Raw genomic sequence first — 22883 nt, 5'->3', positions numbered from 1 at the left:
CTGCATAAACAGTTATTGTTTTGAAGAATAAAAGTTTAATGGTCAAATACAAAGTAATATATAAGCTACATTAATGTGCAAGTAATAGAATTGTCACACATCAATAGCAAAGTGTATTTACTTTTATATTGTAAATGTAACACAGCACAGGAGTGACTACATGCCAAGGGTTCCACTACTTTGCTTGCATTTTCAGAGAGGTCCTGTTAGGGCCAGTTCACACCTCCATTAAGGCTGGGTTCACTACGTGTTTTCTTGTGTACCCTCAGCGTGTATGTCAGGAAAGCTCCCGACGTAAGAGCTGAGCGTATATATTTGACATACTTAACGTCCTGGCAGATGGAGGCGTCCGTCTGACCACTATACATCGTATCCATCCATACGCCGCTCAGCAGAGGCAATAGAAGCCTATGGGGAGTGGATGCAGCGTCCCTCCTCAAGACGTGCTGAGTGTATACATAGCCCATTTAAGGACAGTGACATCTGGGGAAACACCCCCAGAGGTAAAGTATCAAAGAATGGCTAGCTCCTGTTCTGTGTGTAACTGGTTTTGGCTCACAATATCAGAAGGAAATAACTGAAGACCTATTGGTGACCTGGCCCTTAATGGGAAACTTGTAATCAGGTTTTCACCTAATGATAGGTTCCCACAGAAGTCTTCACTGTTTCCCATTTAGCTTTTAGTATAAAAATACACAGCTCATATCTTTACACATAAAATATCAATTTAGAGTGGCCGAAGTCACAAGGGGCGCGTTTTCTCTTTTCTTACATCTTTTCCAGGGAGGAGGGAATAGGGGAGTTAAGGTAGACATTAGCTGTGAGTGACTCGCTGAATATAAATTTCTTAGGAAGGTGGGAGCTCAAAGAGATGTTGGCTCAGTCACACAGGGACTTACTGAAAAGAAACTGAATCACACAGGGGACTTGTTGAAGAGAAATTTCTGAGGGAGGAGGTAATGAAGGAGTTGAGAGAGAGACAGCTCCTTTTTGTTTAAATTGATTTAATAAAGATACAATCTAAGGATATTTATACTAAAAACTGAATGTGAAACAGTGAGAAGACTTATGTAGGAACCAGTCATTAGGATTATGGGAAAAATATGATGACAGGTTCCCTATAAGGGAACCCTAAACCTGAAGATTGACTAGAATCTCATGTTGATTGTGAGTTCCACAGAAGACAAATACTAAGGAGGTAAATCCTATCACAGTTTGAAAAAAAATGTCCATCAGGAACAAATTATACAACTAAGGGTTATTTATCAAGACAGGCATCGCAACAATTGATTGCAGTAGGGGACTGGTGTCAATTGTAGTGTGCCAAAAAAAAAAGCCAAAATTGAGGACAAACTTTTGCATCTCCAACAGTGAACTTTTCATTTAAAAAGGGCAGTACATAAAACCATTGTCGATGTGCCAATTGCTCTCTATGCTACTGTTAAAAAAGATTTTCATTTCCCAATAAATAAAATAACCTGCAAATGTATATGTAAATGATTTCTTTTTCACCAAAGAGGAGTCATGTTGCGATTCTGCAAGGAGTACCATCACTTTAGATGAAATGCCCTTGTCCGTATTCTGAAGGCTCTATGCCAGCAGCAGGGGGGTCCAGCTGCTGCCTGTGTTTACTATCCTCCAGTCATGCAGCTCCCTCCCTATTACCTGTCATGTGCATTGAGCAAACAGGGTGTGAAGGAGAGGAATAATGCATGAGGAGACAAAGGTACACACAGGCTGCAGCTCTCCTTCCCCAGAGACTTACCACATACCGCTGACAGGGAGCCAGGTAATGTAAGTCAAACTATTATAAACTGATGAAATGATTCAGAAGGCTGACAAAGACATTTTTAAAATTGCCATAGCATAGGCTACTGGGCCCCAGATAAAAATTCCATTCCTGGTGACAAGTTCAGGAAACCTACCATTTGATTTGATGCATTATGAAGCAAACATACCTTGAGAAAGCTGTAGCTAGACTGATGCAAGATCATATCTTGGTTAATCCCTGAGTTGAGTGGTTTTGCTGAAACAACAATTATAACATTCAGAACCTTGGGAAAGCTGGGTCAGGCTGGCTGCCTACATAAAGAAACTACACATGGAGGTTAGTCAAGACATTACCAGTCAACCTGAGCTGGATAACTCATACACAGCAGCTGGGGGATGGTGCAGCAATTGATGAATCCAGGGATTACATCATCTTCTCCTGCAGTGAGTAACTCATGTGCTAGGAGAAGCACTGAAGCAGCCATAGAAGCGACAGAGCTTCATTATCATAATGTTAAGTCTGTTTTTTCAGCAAAACCACTCATTACAGGGATTAAACAAGATATGATCCTGTATCAGTGTAGCTACATCATTCTCAAGGTATGTTTGCTTCATAATGCAACAAATCAAATGGTAGGTTGCCTTTAAATTCCTCCCTTTTCTGTTTTTTCCCCACTCCCAATCTTCCATAAGCCTTTTAAAATTTAAACAAGCTTTAGACAGGTTCCCTGTAAATATTAAAACGTTTACTTGCCTTTGATTTGCTGTGCCGTATGAGAGCTGAAAGCAGCCTGTTTGATTCTCCCATAACTCCAGCATGGTCTTTGGCTTCACACCACTCTACAAGACGCTCAACTAGTTTGTTGTTTTTCCCCAGTTGTTCAGCAGCTTCAGCTAACGGAAGAGATTACATATAAAAACTTACTAAATATATGAAATATAGGCTATTCAGGCTATATATAGGCTATACAGGCTATTCCCATCTGAGCAAGTCAAAGTACACCAAACCATTTCCCACAGAAGTGAATTTAAGTAACCAAAACAGCATAGCTACATGTTTTAAAAAGAACCTGTCAGGCACATCTAGCCCCCCAAACCGAAGGTCCCATCTAATCCCCCCATCGCATTGTAATCCTGCGAAGTGTGTCAGGCTGCAAAACCGGTTTCCTCCTTTGGTAAAAACGCCCCCTGCTACTACAATACAGAGGAGGGGGACATTGTGTAATTCACAGTAGCCACTGACTCATGTCAATATCATCATGCGGAGCAACTCACTAAAGAAAATGAGGTACGACCTTTGGTTTGTAGGGCCAGATATGCCTGAGAGGTTCCATTGTTTTCTCGGAAGGTAAGGCACGAACGTATCCCACTGTTTGCTTATACAGTGGGATAACGTCACTTGGTACCTGAAAGTGGGTCGGGAGTGAACACCAGCAGCAGCACGGCCGTCCACCCGATATACCAGGAGACCGGAGCCTCTTGACATATCTGGCACACACAAAGGAGAGGGTTAAACATCAAGCGCGTTGTGCGTGCGTTTGATAAATGCTTCACCTGTGGAGTTCCTACAGTTTGCTGCCATCTAGTGATTGAACCTCCCCAGAATAGAAACGATAGAGGGTGGAGACATATAAACTGGTCAACTACTAAATTGTGTTACACATACAGCCTTCCAATATGGAACTATAAATATTCATTTCAACCTATGTTACCTGTTCATCGTTAACATTTCCACTGCGAACCACATAGAAACAATGCATCACAGAGTAGAAGAAATCTTTCAACCCTCAATTACATGCTCTTACCTTGAGCGTCTATTAACATCCGCAATGTTCCCAGCAATTTAAACTGTACTGGAGGCATTTCTGACTTCAGAAACTTTAGCACTTCTTCCGCTACACCAGCTGACAACATTTTTGCTTTATTCACAACTATCAAATGATAAAAGGAAAATGCCTTAACATGAGATTTCCTTTACGCAGTCTGCTTATCAAGATAAAAATGGGCACAAGGTTGAATCATATTGGTTCAAAGAACATTCATAATGATGTATCAGAGTAATAGTCGCATTTATCTACAGTTTTCTGCTTTACTTTATCTTTAATAAAAGTAAAAAAAAAAAAAAAATTAACTTGACAAAAGTGTTGAGGTGTTGAGGTGTGCTAAGGAAAATTGTTTCTCCTAGCACAGCACAATGGCAGTCATTAAATTTTCTAAATTAGTAAGTCAGTAAGTGCTTCCTAGGGTCATAATAACAAGGGCAAGTACAAATCTTTGGCGTGACTACCTGACGTAAATGTGCTGGAATTGTGATGAATTGGAAACGTCTAGAACTTGACTGGTGGGAAATAAGAATGGATCAGCACGTGTAGGATGGTGTAAAGTTACAAAATATTGCAGAAAGGATGACGACAGGGTGTAGGTCACGGGTGTCAAGCACAAGGCCCGTGGATGCCTTATGTTAACTGGCCCAGCACCTTCATCTGCTGGCGCATAGTCACTGTCTCAGTGAGTACAACAGCAGTAGAGTCATCAGAGCGTCCTGAGAATGCGTGAATTGACATTCATGTGTAGGTATGGTGTGCTACCCTTGTGAGAGATGGCTACTGGGCTAACCCTGTGAGAGGTGGCTACTGGGCTAACCCTGTGAGAGATGGCTACTGGGCTAACCCTGTGAGAGGTGGCTACTGGGCTAACCCTGTGAGAGATGGCTACTGGGCTAACCCTGTGAGAGATGGCTACTGGGCTAACCCTGTGAGAGATGGCTACTGGGCTAACCCTGTGAGAGATGGCTACTGGGCTAACCCTGTGAGAGATGGCTACTGGGCTAACCCTGTGAGAGATGGCTACTGGGCTAACCCTGTGAGAGATGGCTACTGGGCTAACCCTGTGAGAGATGGCTACTGGGCTAACCCTGTGAGAGATGGCTACTGGGCTAACCCTGTGAGAGATGGCTACTGGGCTAACCCTGTGAGAGATGGCTACTGGGCTAACCCTGTGAGAGATGGCTACTGGGCTAACCCTGTGAGAGATGGCTACTGGGCTAACCCTGTGAGAGATGGCTACTGGGCTAACCCTGTGAGAGATGGCTACTGGGCTAACCCTGTGAGAGATGGCTACTGGGCTAACCCTGTGAGAGATGGCTACTGGGCTAACCCTGTGAGAGATGGCTACTGGGCTAACCCTGTGAGAGATGGCTACTGGGCTAACCCTGTGAGAGATGGCTACTGGGCTAACCCTGTGAGAGATGGCTACTGGGCTAACCCTGTGAGAGATGGCTACTGGGCTAACCCTGTGAGAGATGGCTACTGGGCTAACCCTGTGAGAGATGGCTACTGGGCTAACCCTGTGAGAGATGGCTACTGGGCTAACCCTGTGAGAGATGGCTACTGGGATAACCCTGTGAGAGATGGCTACTGGGATAACCCTGTGAGAGATGGCTACTGGGCTACCCCTGTGAGAGATGGCTACTGGGCTACCCCTGTGAGAGATGGCTACTGGGCTACCCCTGTGAGAGATGGCTACTGGGCTACCCCTGTGAGAGATGGCTACTGGGCTACCCCTGTGAGAGATGGCTACTGGGCTACCCCTGTGAGAGATGGCTACTGGGCTACCCCTGTGAGAGATGGCTACTGGGCTACCCCTGTGAGAGATGGCTACTGGGCTACCCCTGTGAGAGATGGCTACTTGGCTACCCCTGTGAGAGATGGTTACTTGGCTACCCCTGTGAGACATGGCTACTTGGCTACCCCTGTGAGACATGGCTACTTGGCTACCCCTGTGAGAGATGGCTGCTGGGCTACCCCTGTGAGAGATGGCTACTGGGATAACCCTGTGAGAGATGGCTACTGGGCTAACCCTGTGAGAGATGGCTACTGGGCTAACCCTGTGAGAGATGGCTACTGGGCTAACCCTGTGAGAGATGGATGCTGGGCTACACCTGTGAGAGATGGATGCTGGGCTACACCTGTGAGAGATGGATGCTGGGCTACACCTGTGAGAGATGGATGCTGGGCTACACCTGTGAGAGATGGATGCTGGGCTACACCTGTGAGAGATGGATGCTGGGCTACACCTGTGAGAGATGGATGCTGGGCTACACCTGTGAGAGATGGATGCTGGGCTACACCTGTGAGAGATGGATGCTGGGCTACACCTGTGAGAGATGGATGCTGGGCTACACCTGTGAGAGATGGATGCTGGGCTACACCTGTGAGAGATGGATGCTGGGCTACACCTGTGAGAGATGGATGCTGGGCTACACCTGTGAGAGATGGATGCTGGGCTACACCTGTGAGAGATGGATGCTGGGCTACACCTGTGAGAGATGGATGCTGGGCTACACCTGTGAGAGATGGATGCTGGGCTACACCTGTGAGAGATGGATGCTGGGCTACACCTGTGAGAGATGGATGCTGGGCTACACCTGTGAGAGATGGATGCTGGGCTACACCTGTGAGAGATGGATGCTGGGCTACACCTGTGAGAGATGGATGCTGGGCTACACCTGTGAGAGATGGATGCTGGGCTACACCTGTGAGAGATGGATGCTGGGCTACACCTGTGAGAGATGGATGCTGGGCTACACCTGTGAGACATGGCTGCTGGGCTACCCCTGTGAGACATGGCTGCTGGGCTACCCCTGTGAGAAATGACTGCTGGGCTACCCCTGTGAGAAATGACTGCTGGGCTAACCCTGTGAGAAATGACTGCTGGGCTAACCCTGTGAGAAATGACGGCTGGGCTACACCTTTGAGAGATGACTGCTGGGCTACACCTTTGAGAGATGACTGCTGGGCTACACCTGTGAGAGATGGCTACCTTGGCTACCCCTGTGAGAAATGACTGCTGGGCTACACCTGTGAGAAATGACTGCTGGGCTACCCCTGTGAAATATGGCTACCTGGGCTACCCCTGTGAGAAAAGACTGCTGGGCTACCCCTTTGAGAAAAGACTGCTGGGCTACCCCTGTGAGAAAAGTCTGCTGGGCTACACCTTTGAGAGATGACTGCTGGGCTACACCTGTGAGAGATGCCTACCTGGGCTACACCTGTGAGAGATGGCTACCTGGGCTACACCTGTGAGAGATGGCTACCTGGGCTACCCCTGTGAGAGATGGCTACTGGGCTACCCCTGTGAGAAATGGCTAGAAAACAAAATAGGCAAGTCTAAAACCATAATTTTAATATAGCTGAATTGCTGTGCTCGTAATTTGATGATTTTTCAGATTTTTTAACAATATGTTCACCTTTCTGATTGCTTTGAAAGGGCTCATTGTGGTGATATTACTGTATTACTGTAACTACTAAATGGCTCACCCAACTGTTGAGAAGTATCTACATTTTTACAGTACTAAAATGACCCTTTGGCCCTTTTAAGGCAACCATAAGGCTGATGTGGCCCTCGGTGAAAATGAGTTTGACACCCCTGGTGTAGGTGGTCACGGGCTAGCTCTTGCATTCTTCCCATCAATTTCAATATAATAATGAGGATAACCAGATTGTGCACTAGCTGGCCTTAATGGATATATATAATATACTTTGAATAGTGGATATTACTGTAAATAAATATACATTTTTTTTCCAAAAAAAGCTCTTTTTCTCTGCTATGTGAGGCTTTTATACTCCACAATCTGCCCCAATGGGTTTGTGAAGGAGGATTACTTACCAGGGATTGCCAGGTTCCTCAGAGCGCTGAGAGCAGCATGTTGTACTGTTACATTGCCCTCTTCCACATGTCTGTCTAGAAGATCGATGAGCTTCTGCACAATGCCATTGTCCACCATATGAATACAGTTTCCATCTAAATTAAACAAATGACTGTAAACCCTTGTAAGGAACATGTATAGGATTAGTTTAATTAGGTTTAGCAATGTGATGTTATGGTACAGTGCATACAATTACATTAAATATCATTGTTTTATTCAGACAGCATAGAATAAGCACGGCAGGAAGAAGATGTGTCAAACATATCAGTGCTCCCTATACAACACCACTAACTGAGGAAGAGAAATATGTCACTTAGGGTGCAATTATTTGATTCTTAATTGACTCACTTTAAAGGGGTTATCCGAGGGTATAAAAAAAAAACAATTGGTGGACGGTATGGGCCGTTTAAAAAAAATAAATAAATAAACATGTACTTACCTCCTGGCCTACAGTGCTGCAATCTCTCCGGTTTGTGCGCCATGCGGGATCGTAGAGATTGCAGCGCTTGAGTGAGGTATATGTTTCTTTTTTTTATCCTGCCCCCTCCCAGCCACCAATGGGTTTTTTTCCTCTCGTATAACCCCTTTAAACTACTATTTTTCAACAAACCTTGAAATTATGGAGAGTTTTAGGCCACATTCCATTTGTATCAATTAAACCCCCACTTTGTGTTGTACCTCACTAGACTTTTCAAAAGTTTCTCATAGTAAATCTGGTACGGGGAAACTACACAAATTGAGTCCGTATTTTGAAGCATTTTGCTTGGTAAATCTCCAAAGTGGAATAATGGTTTAATACAAAATATTTTGCACTATGGTATAGATTATGACTTACTCTTATTAACTAATAAATAAGCCATGTGAAGTCTGGGTAACATCGACTATTTTATGGCGATGGCTTGGCTGAGCCAAACTCATTACACCTGTGGGGCCTCACAATCCAAAAAAAGTAATACAATCGCAGAGACTGCATTACCTGAACCAAACACAGCGGTCTCTTAATAAATCCTTGAGCCCCATTTTTTTTTACTTGTTCAAATATATCAAATTCTTCAGTTAAAAAACTGATATCTCTTTATTGCACATAAAACGGGACTTCTACCAAAAGCACTTACGACCGCTCCAGTCCTACAGTCCTAGTCCTAACTAATGTACCCGAAAAGTTTTTGTTTTCTTCACTAACACCACTGATCTCCTATATAAAAGGTCTGGTCTTGGTCACGCAGAATTTTAGGGTCTAGTGAGCTGAAGATAATATAAAAATGGATGAATCCTGGTTAACAGTTAAGTTATAAAATTAGGGCATTAGTCTGCCCCAAAAGGGCAAAATTGATGATCCAGTCAATACACTGTGCCTTCTCAAGGGGTACGGTTCAAAGATAATGACTGAGGGATACACTACTGAGACTTGCAGGATTCACAAGGACTTCCCCATGTAAATGGAGAGGAGATGCACACATTTCCCACCATTATATTATATTCTTTAGGACTGGCTGACAATTCTGAAAGTCCCTTAAAATAAAATGGAGCAATGTTCAAGAAGGTGCATCTTCTCTCTAATCACATGGGCTGCTTCCCCATACCTGTGAGGGCTGCAGTTGAGCACCTAAAATCAGACAAATATTCTCTATCTTGTGGATAGGGAATAAATGTCAATAGTGGAAAAGTACCTCTAGGAGAAAAATTTATTTCACATGTTGCAGTTTGTATCAGATTCATGTTATTTGACAGTCCGTTTTGTTGTGTTGTGTAAATATGCTAAACAATATGTAAATATTTGCTTACAACCCCTTTAGGTTAAAACATAAAAAAACAAAAGTTATTTACCATTTCTGGCAAAATTGGCTATTGCCAGGGCACCAGCTAACTGTAGCTGATGATTGTGTGATGGAAGCCAGGACAAAACCCTCTGGAAGACACTGCCTTTTCCACCTTCAAACAGCTTCTGCATGGACTCGTCTGATTATAAAGAAAAACATCTTTTAATACAAAGTGTCATTCACAAGCCTTCACAAAACAATATCACCAAAATAATAAGATCAAAGTCAGAAAAGAAAAAATTACAATGAAGTCACCTATTCACTTAGTCAAGGTTAGTCTGCATTTTTTAGGGAAAAAAAAAAAAAAAGAAGAAGCAAGAAAACCCATATTCCACGCAGGAACATGCTCTGAATATAAGGCATGTAGGTCAAAATCTGTGTTGAAAAGCTCAACAGTGATTTTTGACCTGGTATTGGAAAATATGGGTCAATTCCCATTGTGTGAACTAGCATTCATTGAATAGTACTGCAAACGGTGGCTCAGTAGGCGCAAGGCATTCATGTCTTTGCATGTAGTATTGTGCTTTAACCCCTTCAAGCCGGTGTCCTTTTTCTTTTTTGCAGTGTACAGAGCTGCACAAGGGCTTGTTTTCTGCGTAACAAATTATAATCCCTAGTGGCTGTATTTAAATCCCACGCCCTACAATCTTGAGACCTGTACGACCCTTTGATCACTTTTTATTACATTTTGTATGTGTTGCAAAATGGCGATTCAAACATTTGGCTGCTATTCTTCATTACGGATTTCCCTACTGGGAATAACCGTTTTTAGATTTAAATAGATCAGGACTTTTTGGGTGTGACAATACCTAACAGGTTTATGATTTTTAATTTTTCACATTTTTAACAGTAGGTGGTCTTATTGTTCCTACTATATAAGGCATTACATTTGTACAGTTGTATTGCAGCATATTGCTATCTTTCTGATGATCCGTTACAGTATGTCTCATATAGCCCCCCTTGTTAAGGGCACCAGAGAAGTTGTAGTATGGAGGAACTCAGGCTAGGTTACATGCACAAGTATGCTTTTATCGGGCTGCTTGTAGCCCATGTGTCTTGGTTGACGTCTGTGCAGGTGCCTTTGACAATAGAAACAACTGCCATTGCCACAAACTCTGGCAGGAATAGCAACTTCTCTATGATTTACAGAGTGGACAGTCGGCTCATACAGGGGTGTGGAAGCTACATCCACAAACTCACAGAAAGATACATGATGTGGCTGTTCACCTACATCAACATATACCCACACACTACTTACCTCCTAAAAGCAGAAGGACCATGAGATCAGAGGCAGTTTTTAGCTCGGCAATGTCATCATCCTTGTCACTGCTCACAGTTTGATGGACTATATCAAGTAAGCATTCAACCAGACCGGCCTCCACTAGCTGAAGTTTTATGGCATCTACAAAACATAAAACCATGCATTACTAAATCATAGTAATCGCGAACCGAGACATAAACATCATTACAACCAATACTCATTTGAATACAATTTATAAGGTGCGACCCCAAGGAGTCATTGCTCTCAGTCTCTTTAAGTTATAATGGCCTATGGGTAAAATTCTACATTCTTAAAAATTTCTTCTAGAAAAGCTACAGGTAGTCAGAAAGTAGAGAAAAAGAGGGAGGTACATAGACTATTCTGATCATTTTCATGGCAAAAGATTTTTAGTGTTGCATGTTGTTATTGCTATATCCATGAAAAGTTAATTATACCAAATTTTCATTGGTCACACACATAAGGCTATGTTCATATCATATTTGTGATACAACTGTATGCCAGTGAGAGCTTTAGTTGGAACACTAAACAAGTCCATAGCGTTACCAAGTCTGATGAAGGTTAACAGTGTGTCTTTACCTCCATGTGGAATTATATGGTGGAATTACAAAATATACCCTGTAAAAATACATCCAAATTATGCTTCTTTTATGAAAAGTTGTACAGGATTCCAATATAATTTCCTAATCCATATTTCACCGTTTCCTAGATCTCTTCTTGCTGTAATTCGATGGGAAGCTTCATTATTTACATCCTGTGGATAAAGTTATGTCCGTGGTCATGTGATGTCACACAGGTGCATGGCTCGTTATAACACTCAGCTCTGATTACGCTCTGTGATATAACGAGCCATGCACTTGTGTGACATCACATGACAAGGGACAGATTTCTATCCACAATGATGCGTCCTACAAAATGAAAGCAAGCAGAGATCTAATAAAATGTGACAAATTGATACAAAAAGTTTATTGGAAAATGGAAATACTTTTCATTATACAAAATTTAAAATAAGACCCAAATCATGAAGGATGCTATAAGTCAGTGATGGCAAACCTTTTAGAGCCTGAGTGCCCAAACTTCAACCAAAAGCCACTTATTTATTGCAAAGTGCCAGGGCAGCAAATTAAGCAGTAATGTATTTCTCCTCGTTCTTTGACAACTTTTAATTGTTCAGCCTCCTAAAGACACCAATGCATTTAAAAGGAGGAGGGCAAATTCATCTATCATTGTAGGAAGATTCTATAGGAAGATTCTTTGAGTCCTGTCTGGTGAACTTCCTTCTGGGGTGATGGCCTAGGTGCCCACAGAGAGGGCTCCGAGTGCCGCCTCTGGCACCAGTGCCATAGGTTCGCCACCACTGCTATAAGTAATTGACGAAGCCGCAGGGTGAAACGTACGTCGAGGTTCTTGGACCGCGGCGTGTCTGTGTTCCTTTTGGCAAGAGGACGCGAGGTATACATAGGTTTGAATATTATGTTTGATTATTGGGGTGTACTCTCTTATCATGAGACTCTTCCCTCTTCTCTGTTCCCAGCCTATTAGACCATTATTTAGTTCCTGTTGGTTATTTCTGGATTATGCATTGGTGTCATAGATGCTGGTAGTGTTGCATTTCATTTTTCCTATGTTTTACTTTGGCCATTGCTATCCATTCACTTTTATACATTACTTATGAAGACATGTTATAACTGGTATTGTCTTCATAGTTTTTGGCCTCAGTCTCTTGCCAGTTACACATTCACGCTGTGGTAGCTTCTATAGCTACTCATTTTTAGCCAGTCATTGTAAGTGTGATTTGTTTCACGGTCTCTCCTTATGATAAGTGTTTTTGTCATTTCTATATTTATATTTACATTTATGTTCTTGTACTATTATCATGCTTTAATAAAATATTGATAGCTCTTGATTACATGGTTGTTGTACTCTCGCCTTCTTTCGGTGTATAGTTGTGGCCTTGAGCTGCATTTGGGTGATGACCCCCCTCTTTGAGGTTTCTTTTTTTGGTCGGTGCTATAAGTAATTGGTCAGAAGCATCTGGATAACATGTATGTTGCAATCTATAGGTTAAATGGAAGTCATCTGCTAGTAAGTGGAAAGTAGGATTGTTGTGGGCCAACATAAAAGCTGCTTCTATGTGACATTACACACTAGAGTTTGGGTACATTTAAGGTGTACTCCTTTTTGGCTGTGTGACTTCTTCACACTAAGTAATTTCATTTAATAATTGTGATAGTCCATGCCAGATCTTTGCATACAAGAGAGCATCAAATGGTAATATTATGTAGATTACCAATATGCATTTCAATGCAACACCCACACAGTGCCTTAAATAAACATCAAGCTTCCAGAGGCAGTCACTTGTCAGGATGATTATTTTGTGTAACAGATGTTGCTTTAAGTGCATATTAAATGGCAAAGCTTTTCCAACACAGAACAGCTGACATGCACACAATTCTCCTCTCTGATGCCAAGCACGCCTTAGGAATTTCAGATTATCCCCCACAGAAAGGACGTTATTTATTCCGATTGACATTATTCAGATGCAATCCTAAGCAAATTTATTTAACAAATTTCAATGCAAACAAAATGATATACAAAGACAGGCTATCAAACTTGGGGTTATTCATTTTGGATAAAAGACCTTTTTGGTGTTCGGATGTACAAATACTTGGATGGACAGTACAGAGATCTTTCTAATCATCTTCTTATACATAGGCCTTTGACAACCATGGCCAACAATGCTCCATGCCTAGAGGAGGGCTTCATCATCTTCAAAGACAGGAATTCATTACTAGAAGTGTGGTGAGTGTATAGAACACATTGCCACAGTATATTGTGATGGTTGAGACACTGGAAAAGAGGGGCCTGGCTAACTAGATCTTTAGGGAACAATGCTGATCTAGCTGTTTAATATGCCATATTTAAAGCGTAACTAAACTTTACAGCCAGGTCTGGGAACCTAAACCACAATAGGTCTATAGAAGAAAAGAAAAACCTGTCTTTAAAAAGGTCAGTATAAAAGGACTTTTGACAAGTTTGACAAAACTGCATAAATCAATAATGCAGATGATATCAGAAAACTTTTAAATATGCTTTATTACAAAAATTTGCTCTTGGGTCCTTCTTTCCCTTGTGTCTATCATCCTTAATTAAAGGGGTTGGCCAATTTATAAGTCTGTTCCATTAGACAAATCTCAGCATGTATATGTACCCATGTCTTTGCCTACTTCAGCATTTAACTGTTCTCAGCATTCTGCCATCTGCAAATACACACAACCTCCTCTCGCTTACTGCTCTAGGCAGACCTAATGGCGTCACCCACTGTGTCTCTCTTTTCACAGTCTGTCTTCACTGACAGAAACAGAAAGAGGGAGCAGGGGGAGTCATACTCTCCTGCTGCAGCTTCTCCTATTCAGCAGAGTTCAGACATGTAAACAAAGAAGCATGGGGAGTCTGTACACAGCACAAAAGTAAGTAGCAGGATTGATGAATCACTTGATGCACATTCAAGGATTATCCACAAGGCAGTAGAGACACCTGGGCAATTTATGTAAAAGAGTACTCAACCCCTTTAAGCAGTTGGTGAAAATCAACTCTCTGTCCAGTACATAACTGACAGCTAAAGGGTTAAAGAAAGCCGAATAATCAATGGAAATATATTCTAGGCATGGTAGGCGTCTTATCTCTCTGAAGCAGATGCAGCTCAAATACATGCTGCTGGCTGCTACCTAGCCTGAGATAGCCTCATATATCTATTAGCCCTATCTGTAAAATCCTCTCTTCTTTTCCTGAAGTGGGCGGCACTTCCTGGCTGTGACATCAGCTGATGGCACGGAATTCAAGCACTCAGGACATGCATATGAATCAGAACAGCATGTTTGTAATTGGACGACAAAAATGTTTTCTACTTTACAGTTGTGCTTTAAATACTTTTTAAATCTAGAAAAAAATGTCCAACCTTCCTCTGACTCAACTGACACTAAACTACAGATGGCGCTGTCTGCTTATGGCTCTATGAGCAGTGTAGTAGTTGTCCAGGCTGGATGGATGCTACATTGTAGATCAAGTGCTTTGTTTCAAGCACTGTCCATACAGGAAAACTCATGGGGTACCTGATGTCAAGCCCCCAACAATCACCCAAAGCATAAATCATTAAAAGTTAGAGTGGGCAGCAGACATCTAAAATATTGCTTTAAAATTATTTGAAGACATATAGGCTAGATGTTTGAATGAAGCAATAATTTAGAATATACAGTGTCAAAAGTCTATAGGACTACAGGAGACCGTGCCTCCACTATATCTCCATCCATGCTGGAGCATTTTTCTATGGCCAATGAGCAATGTGAGTCTCATCTTTGTATAATGGCTGTGATCTGTTCAATTTGGGTAATAACAGAAAGAGACGAAGCTTATAATGTATCATCCTTTTTATTTTCTGCATAAATAATGTAGCTCTGCTTTGTGTCGCTGCTGTTCCTAGACATTTCTGTAAGAGTGACTCAATAGAAACAGAACGACAAGCTACAGGAGAAGTGTTCAGGCATTCCGCAATAATGAAGAATAAGAAAAGTATTTAACTTTCAGTAACCATGGTTACAGTTTTGCATACACAGGTTTGAAGAAACATGAATTGTATGGCTGTATCATGCCATTTTTTTTTTGTTTCAATATAGTTAGAATGTTGATGTTATACTGGTGCTGGCTTATGTCTCCATACCCCATTTTTCTGGGACAGCTACCTCTTCCCAGACTATGTTGGCCATGGAAGACTGGAGCAACAAGAGTTATAGCCACATCTGAGCGCTTGCAGAAGGTTATGGTTGCAGCTTATGGTTTTAGACCATTGTAACAGACATTGGCACAAACCACATTTTATTGTAATCAACGACTGCATAAAGGAAATCTACCACTTCGAAAAAGTTTTTAAAAAAAACCTTGAAAACTCACCCCTGCTCCTCTAGATGTTGATCCCGATGCTGTCCTCTGCTAGTGTTGATAAGCCAGAATCACCTAGAAAAAAAAGACTGTCCAACGCTCTGGGCTGCTAATTATGCACGCCACTGCACCTCCCAGCATGGGAGAGGAGGTGTGAATTCACTGGACAGTTCCTGCACTCCGGCCAGCTAATTAAAAGTCTCTTTTTCTAAGTGATCCCGAGGTAAACTTTAGATTTGATCAGTGTGAATTAAAATGAGACCATGAGATAATAGGCACTGCATAATGAAGGATTCACAGCACATAACACAACAGCACAAGTTCAATTTAATACTCAAAAGAAACAGTGATGTGTTAACAGCAAGTGTGTAAGAAACGGTCACAGTGGGAGATATTATTATTATTAATTCCTTTATTTATATAGCGCACACAGATTACGCAGCACTGCACAGAGCTTGCCAGATCAGCCCCTGTCCCCATGGGGCTTACAATCTACTCCAACCTACCAATATATTTTGGAGTGTGGGAGGAAACCGGAGGACTCAGAGGAAAACCCACGGAAACACAATTGTCAGTGGTCAGGACCCACCAAAAGGAAAGGAAAACTGGGGCCCACAAAGGGGGCAAAGGCTGGACTTCAGTTAAAATTGCCTGAAAAGTAAGTGCTAACTAGGAAATGTGTCAGAACAGAAAATTCTGCAACTAATTTGGTGAAGCATTTAAAATTCTTATAACAGCTACTGAAAAGACAAGTGGGCATTCATATGGTGACAAACTGCTTTTTATCACTTTTATCAAAAGTGACTTGAAAATGGTGGTATTGAAATGGGAGTAACATTTCATGGAACAAGTGATAAACTTAAACTGGGGGTCAGAAAACATGGCTGTTTATTTTGAAAATCAGCTCCACACCTCGCCATGGGTAGTGTGTGGTATTGCATCAAGCTCTATTAATATACAGCTAATCTGCAATGTCAAAAAAAATGCTTCTCTTATGATAAATCTCTCTCAGATGCCCATGTTGATCCTTGTCCAACAGCAAAATGGCAGAAAAACTTTCCCACAATTCAGTCTTCACCAGCATTTGCTATGTGCTTGAAAAAACACTTTTCATGGCGGCCCGGTTGGCAGCTCTATGCAGCCCATACATACCTCAACAGATCAGAATTGTTTTGGTAACAAAGAGGGATCTTTATATCTGATCAGTGTGAATGACAATGAGATAATGACACGTCCAGAATAAAGTAGTCATGCTAATAGGTACTGCATAATGGAGGATTTACAGCGCATAACACATCAATGTTTCTTTTGGGCACCAAATTGAAGTTGTGCTATTGAAAAAGCCTGTGTAAGAAAGGGTCACCATTGGAGAGATGTCAGCGGGAGCACAACACTCGCTTCTTACAGAAAGGTCATTTTGGCTTTTCAGACACATCACAAAACAGTCGGTAGTGGCTTGTTTATCATGTGTTACAAGCAATTAAGCAGCTTAGGACAGGTAGCACACAATACATACAATGAAAAGGTAACCTTGTAAGCATTCATATTTCACAACATAGCTTACATTTCCCAAATGTCTGCTTTATGTTGGCTTGGTTTATAAAGACTCCACATATTTTACTAGAATGTTATGAGGCTCAGAATTTGGGTGCCATTTTTCACTTATTTGGGAAAATCACCAAAACCCGTACTTAGATGGACCTGCTCAACTTTTAATTGACTGTGGGAGGCCTAAATAATAGCGAGACTCGTAAATTACCCCATTATGGAAACTATACCCCTCAACGTATGACAAACCACTTTTAAGAAGTTTGTTCACACTTTAGGTGTTTTATAGGGGTTAAAACAAAATGGAGGTGTGGTCTACAAATTGCAATATTTTTTAACAATTCATTCATTTTGGGTGAAAAATAAACATTTGCAATGGATTTAATGAAAAAAGGCTCCACAAAGTTTGATCCCCAATTACCCAAGTACACTGATACCCCATATGTGGTGGTAACTTCTGTATGGGAGCACGGCCAGGCATAGAATGGAAGGAGGCGCCACCCAGAGCAGATTTCTATTGTCACATTGTACAGGCTATAATTTTTTTTTTTTTTTTTTTAATGTGGACCTATAGGGGCTAATTTTTTTTCCAAATGAGATGCACTTATCTGGTCCATAATTTTGGGGCATCTATAGCGAATTGGTGAGATTTTATTAACACTTGGTTGGTGGAGGAAATGAAAATTATCAATTTTTAGGAAGATTTTTTTGGTCCGTTTACAATACCATAAAAATAGTATACTATTTTTATTCTATGGGTCACCACGATTACGAAAATACTTCATTTATATAGATTTTTTTCGTTTTTTCCCATTTTTACTGAATAAAAAGTAATTTGGCGAAAATGTTAATTTTAGCATCACTGACTTTCATATGCATAACCTAATTGTTTTTCGGCTAACAAATCTGGTTAAGGGCTTAGTTTTTGCAAGAAGGATTGTTCTTTTTAGTGGTCTTATTTTAGAGGGCGTAACTTTTTTTTTTATCACTTTCTAGTGCATTTTTTAAAGGGTATTAATTAAAAATGGTCTTTATTTCGGGACGTTATTTGCGGGTGGTTTTTCGGTGTTTACTTTGCAGGTCTAGTATCGATTATGTTTATTATACAGATTGTTATGGACACAGCAATACCAAATATGTGTTTTTTTTGTTTATTTGTGTTTTTTATACCTTATTAAGTGTTTTTATGGGAAAGTGATGGCTGCCCATAAGTGGATTGCATCCCCCGTAAGTGGCATGGGGGATCCAATCCATAGGTTGAACACCCTTACCCACGGCGGTCATGCTTGGGGTGTTAGAGCGCGGTGTCAGCTATAATATACAGCTGACACCCGCTGTTTCTGGTGCCTGGTCTCGGTGCGAGAAGTATATTCCCGCAGGGATGTACTATAACGTCCTGGTGCGCGTAGGGGTTAAAAAGCAATGCCCTTATCCCCAAATGGTTCCTTTCCATGGCTGCAATGTTAAAAAATCTATTTGTAAACTTAAAGGGAACCTGTCACCAGGAGACCCATTTTTAGCAGTCCCCCAGTTCCCACAGAGCATAGTACATACACTGCCAAAGTGTTTTTGTATTAAAAATTGGTTTCACAGAAAAAAAGATAAGTTATATTGTACCTTTCATTAGCACGTGCTGTGTGCCTAGGCAGTTGCCTTTTGGGAGGAGCTGGAAAGGAGCAGTTCCCCCCCACCCTTGGGGAACAGTTTCTCCATGTGACCTTTTCAGATATATGAAAACACCCATCACTGGGCTTAGCGACGCCCCCTGCTCCTCTACAGCCAATCCCGAGTGAGGGGAGTTATTCATATATTTGAAAAGGTCACATGTTTCCCAAGGGTGGGGGGGGGGAACTGCTCCTTTCCAGCTCCTCCCAAAAGGCACCTGCCTAGTCACACAACGGGTGCTAATGAAAGGTACAATATAACGTATCTTTTTTTTCTGTAAAACCAATTTTTTATACAAAAACACTTTGGCAGTGTATTTTTTATGCTCTGTGGGGACTGGGGGAGTGCTAAAAATGGGTCTCCTGGTGACAGGTTCCCTTTAAATGCACCTCACCTGATGTGAGTCCAATGATAGTAATGGGGTCCTGCATTTGCAGTGTTCACTGCACCTGCCTCCTTGTTCCTGATTGACAGTTCTCACTGCAGCAGAACATTATGGAACTAATACTTAGGGACCCTCTGTCAATATTCAACTACAGACATATACAGATCCCTTAATTTTCAGGGGCAGTAGGAAGTTGTACATAATCCCTTGATGGAACATTGAAAGAGAGAGACACAGACAGTGGCTGCACTGCTACATCGTTAACCACTCCCTCAGAAAGGCGGGGGCTAAGATAGATCCAGCTATGTGAAGACAAATAAAAATAAGAATTGTTTTCAGAGTCACATCTCTCTCTCATTCATGAGGGGGGTCTGGGTTAGCAGTGTCAGCATCAGTGAGGAGGTGAGGTATACAGACTGTATACTGCAGCACCCCACCTCGATAACTGGAACACGAGGACATCAGTAAGTCTTTTTAAACCCCTTTCTGCACCTTGACGTGATACTACGTCATAGGATGCAGGTCGTTCCTGCACCTTGACGTAGTATCACGTCTCGGCGATCACCCGGCGTATCGCGGGATCCTGGCGGTACACGGTAGCCTGGATCCCGCAGTAACAGCCAGGATCGCGACTATCGCGATCCCGGCTGTTTAACCCTCTTACAGCCGCCTCTCTTATTTTGGGTTCTAAAATTTTTTTTTTATTTTTAGACAAGCTGTACCTCTTGTTGGTGTCCATTTGGAGTACCTATATCTGATTCAGTTGATGCCTAATGTATATATTCCTTTTTTTTTTTTTTTAAACAATCATTGTTTAATTGGATGTTAAACAGCTGTATGCTAGCCTGTGCTTCATACTTGCACTGGAGAGTGGCCCCATAACAGCAGAGTGAAAGGGGCCTCTTACATAGTAATACAAAATGGAAATTACATAGTTTTAAAGGAAACCTACCATCATAATCAAGCATAAGACCCTTACACATTACATCCAGGCACCGTGACTGTGGCTATGTGTCTGTGTGTGTATATATTACACACAGTATATAAAATGTTTGTGCATTAACATTTTCAAAACAAATTCAAAAGTGATGACCAAATCACCAAAAAATTACAAAATACAAACAGGGGAAAGAGGGAATGAGATATTAGGGCTAAAATAGCAAGTGTCCAATCTTATTATGCTTGGGCACAAAACAATTGTATATAGCAATCTTTAAGGATATCTACCTCCAGGATGAAAGACTGTATGCAAATGAGCCTGCGAGACTCCAAGCTCCATTAACACTTATTAACAGGCTCATTTGCATACAGTCCTTCATCCTGGTGGTAGATGTCCTTTAAACTCATCTTGTGCAGTGAGCACTTCCTGCTGTAATCCCTGAGACAGTGTAACGGCCTGGAAAGCCAGAACACATTTTATACTTTAGCAACAAGAAATTCTCCAGCACTGTCAATTAAGACATATATCTTTTCACTACGCTCCTGATCCTTAAAGTTAGCTATAAATTTAAATAGCAGAACAGATCTGGAAGTGATCCTAACACCTGCTAATATACATCCACTCTCTATCTATCCTTAAAAAAAGACTAATAAGCCAACTTACTTTTTCTTTCGTTATTTGCCTGGTCTGATGTTAGCGTGCACCTGTATGTATTTTCTCCTCTTATACTGTGCTGCTTGAAGCTTTCTATAAGTATCTATATATCCACAAACATAATATATATGCATGCACGCACATACACGCAGACGAGAATAAGGGAAAAACAAAATGGTTCACTTGACTTTAAAAGTGACTGCATTGAAGAAATCAGTTTGAATCAATTATTCTTACCATTTTCCGCAAGAGGAGCCAGGACTTCGAAAATCATTTCCTTCTTTTCATGCTCGGTTTGCTTTTTAAAAAGTTTAACAAGTTCATCTGCCACATTTGTAGAAGCAAACTGCTCTTTACTGGATTCTAAAAAGAGTAGAATGAAAAATGTAATGAAGAAAAAAAAATGTTCTTGAAATTTCTTGAATTATTTCAAAACAACAGATTCCCAGGAAGAACCGTGTTCCCCCTCCCGTTGTACAAGAATAGGAATACGTTTTATTTACTGTGAGCCGTCTGCCTGTTTATTGTTGTATAATTTGTCATTTGGAGAATCATGAATTATGCATGAAGGGTATGTTTACACCGTTGATTTTTGTCATAGAATTTCCACCAATAAAATCATTACCAAAATGCACCTCCATTAAAGGAAACCAACCATCTTGATCTACCTAGTATATATACTTGACTATCTTCATCCTCCTTTTTTTTTGGATGTAGAGTCGCTGCACTATGGAGTGGGAGCAACCACTTCTCCACATCCCAGTAGCCTCGTTTCCATCCCTCCTACTTGCCTGCCTTCAGCATGCTATATGTCTCCAAAGTCAGAGCTGCTGCACATGCGCAGAAATCGGGCTTCCCAAATGAACACAAGCTGAAGAGAAGATGGGTAGGGGGCTACTGGGGCGTGGAGTAGCCCCAGTAGCCTCCACCGGTAATTTGCATATTTTGCATATTAAGATAAGCATTTTCAACATTTCTGCTAAATATTAGCTTTTGCAAAAATAAAAAAAAAAAGATGGGGATAATCAAGGATATAGCAACCAGCCATCGGTTCTACCTTATTAGGTAGATCTTAGATGATTGGTTTCCTTTCAAATCAAACTAGGTTTTTCCATGAGCAGGTTTCTTTGTTTAGAGAAAAGGCTTGGATTCTCCCAAAAATTTTAAGGCATGTCCGTCTGTTCATTCTGTACAAGAACATAGCCATAGATAAAAATGGAAGCGGCTAAAGTAAAATGCAGAAAATGTAATTGTCAATGGAATGGACACTTGATAGAATGTGTTTGATACTTAGCGCCACAGAATTACATACCGTATATACTTGTGTATAAGTCGAGTTTTTCAGCTCAAAAAATGTGCTGAAAATCCTCACCTCGGCTTATACACGAGTCAATACAGCACTTAAAAAAAAAAAAAAACCTTATATACTCACCCTCCAGCAGCCCTGCCCATCCTCCCCCCCCCCCCCTCGATGTCTGTGTGGGTCCTCTTCTGTCTTCTTTCTTCTGTTAAATCATGCAGGGCGCTGCCATGTTTTTCTCCCGGCCGGCACATAGTATGACGTCAGCAGCGGCCGCACACTGCAGGATGTTACCGAAGACAGAAGAAGGGTGCAGAAGCCAGAAGCGGAGTCACGCTGACATCGGGGGAGCAGCGCTGCGCATCGGGGCCGCCGGAGGGTGAGTATATAAGTTGTTTTTTTTTTGTGCTGGGCTCGCTGTATAGCCTGGGGACAGGCTGGCTATATACTACTGTGGACTTGCAGCCTCTGCCATTCTAATTCCTTTAGAAGAGTGTTTGGCCTGGAACAAATCGAATTCGGATTGTATGAATAGATTGAGTAGGGCAAGCTGTATTTGGCAAGGATCTTATTATCTTGGTTCAACAGGGGTATAGGTCTACAAGACTGAACCAGCATTGCATTTCAATGCATTTCCCACCCTCGGTTTATACTCGAGTCAATAGGTTTTCCCAGTTTTTGGTGGTAAAATTAGGGGTCTCGGCTTATACTCGTGTCAGCTTATACTCGAGTATATACATATATTGGGAAAGGAATGGAAACACAGGGCCAGATTAAGACAGCCATGGGCCCTAGGCTGTTTGAATATTATATCCCAAACAATTTGCCAATATATGGTACTAGAATGAAGTTTCTTGGGGAATTGTGGATTCATCCCTTT

At 41.6% G+C, this 22883-nt stretch overlaps 1 protein-coding gene across 2 annotated transcripts in view; it reads right to left on the bottom strand.

Annotated features, from left to right (window-relative positions):
• RAP1GDS1 (Rap1 GTPase-GDP dissociation stimulator 1) overlaps positions 1–22883 on the bottom strand; it is an 82414-nt gene that overhangs the window by 5771 nt on the left and 53760 nt on the right. For both annotated transcript variants that reach the window (XM_072118108.1, XM_072118098.1), the window contains 6 exons: positions 20941–21066; positions 10556–10699; positions 9305–9436; positions 7438–7572; positions 3576–3701; positions 2525–2664 (listed from right to left, as the gene is read on the bottom strand). In XM_072118108.1, the coding sequence (XP_071974209.1) occupies positions 2525–2664; positions 3576–3701; positions 7438–7572; positions 9305–9436; positions 10556–10699; positions 20941–21066 (803 nt within the window). The remainder of the gene's footprint in view (positions 1–2524; positions 2665–3575; positions 3702–7437; positions 7573–9304; positions 9437–10555; positions 10700–20940; positions 21067–22883) is intronic.

This window comes from Engystomops pustulosus, chromosome 1, assembly GCF_040894005.1.
Source record: "Engystomops pustulosus chromosome 1, aEngPut4.maternal, whole genome shotgun sequence".
In the NCBI taxonomy this organism is placed as follows: domain Eukaryota; kingdom Metazoa; phylum Chordata; class Amphibia; order Anura; family Leptodactylidae; genus Engystomops; species Engystomops pustulosus.
The sequence above is the reverse complement of the archived record's forward strand: the minus strand, read 5'-3'. Positions and strand labels throughout refer to the sequence as shown.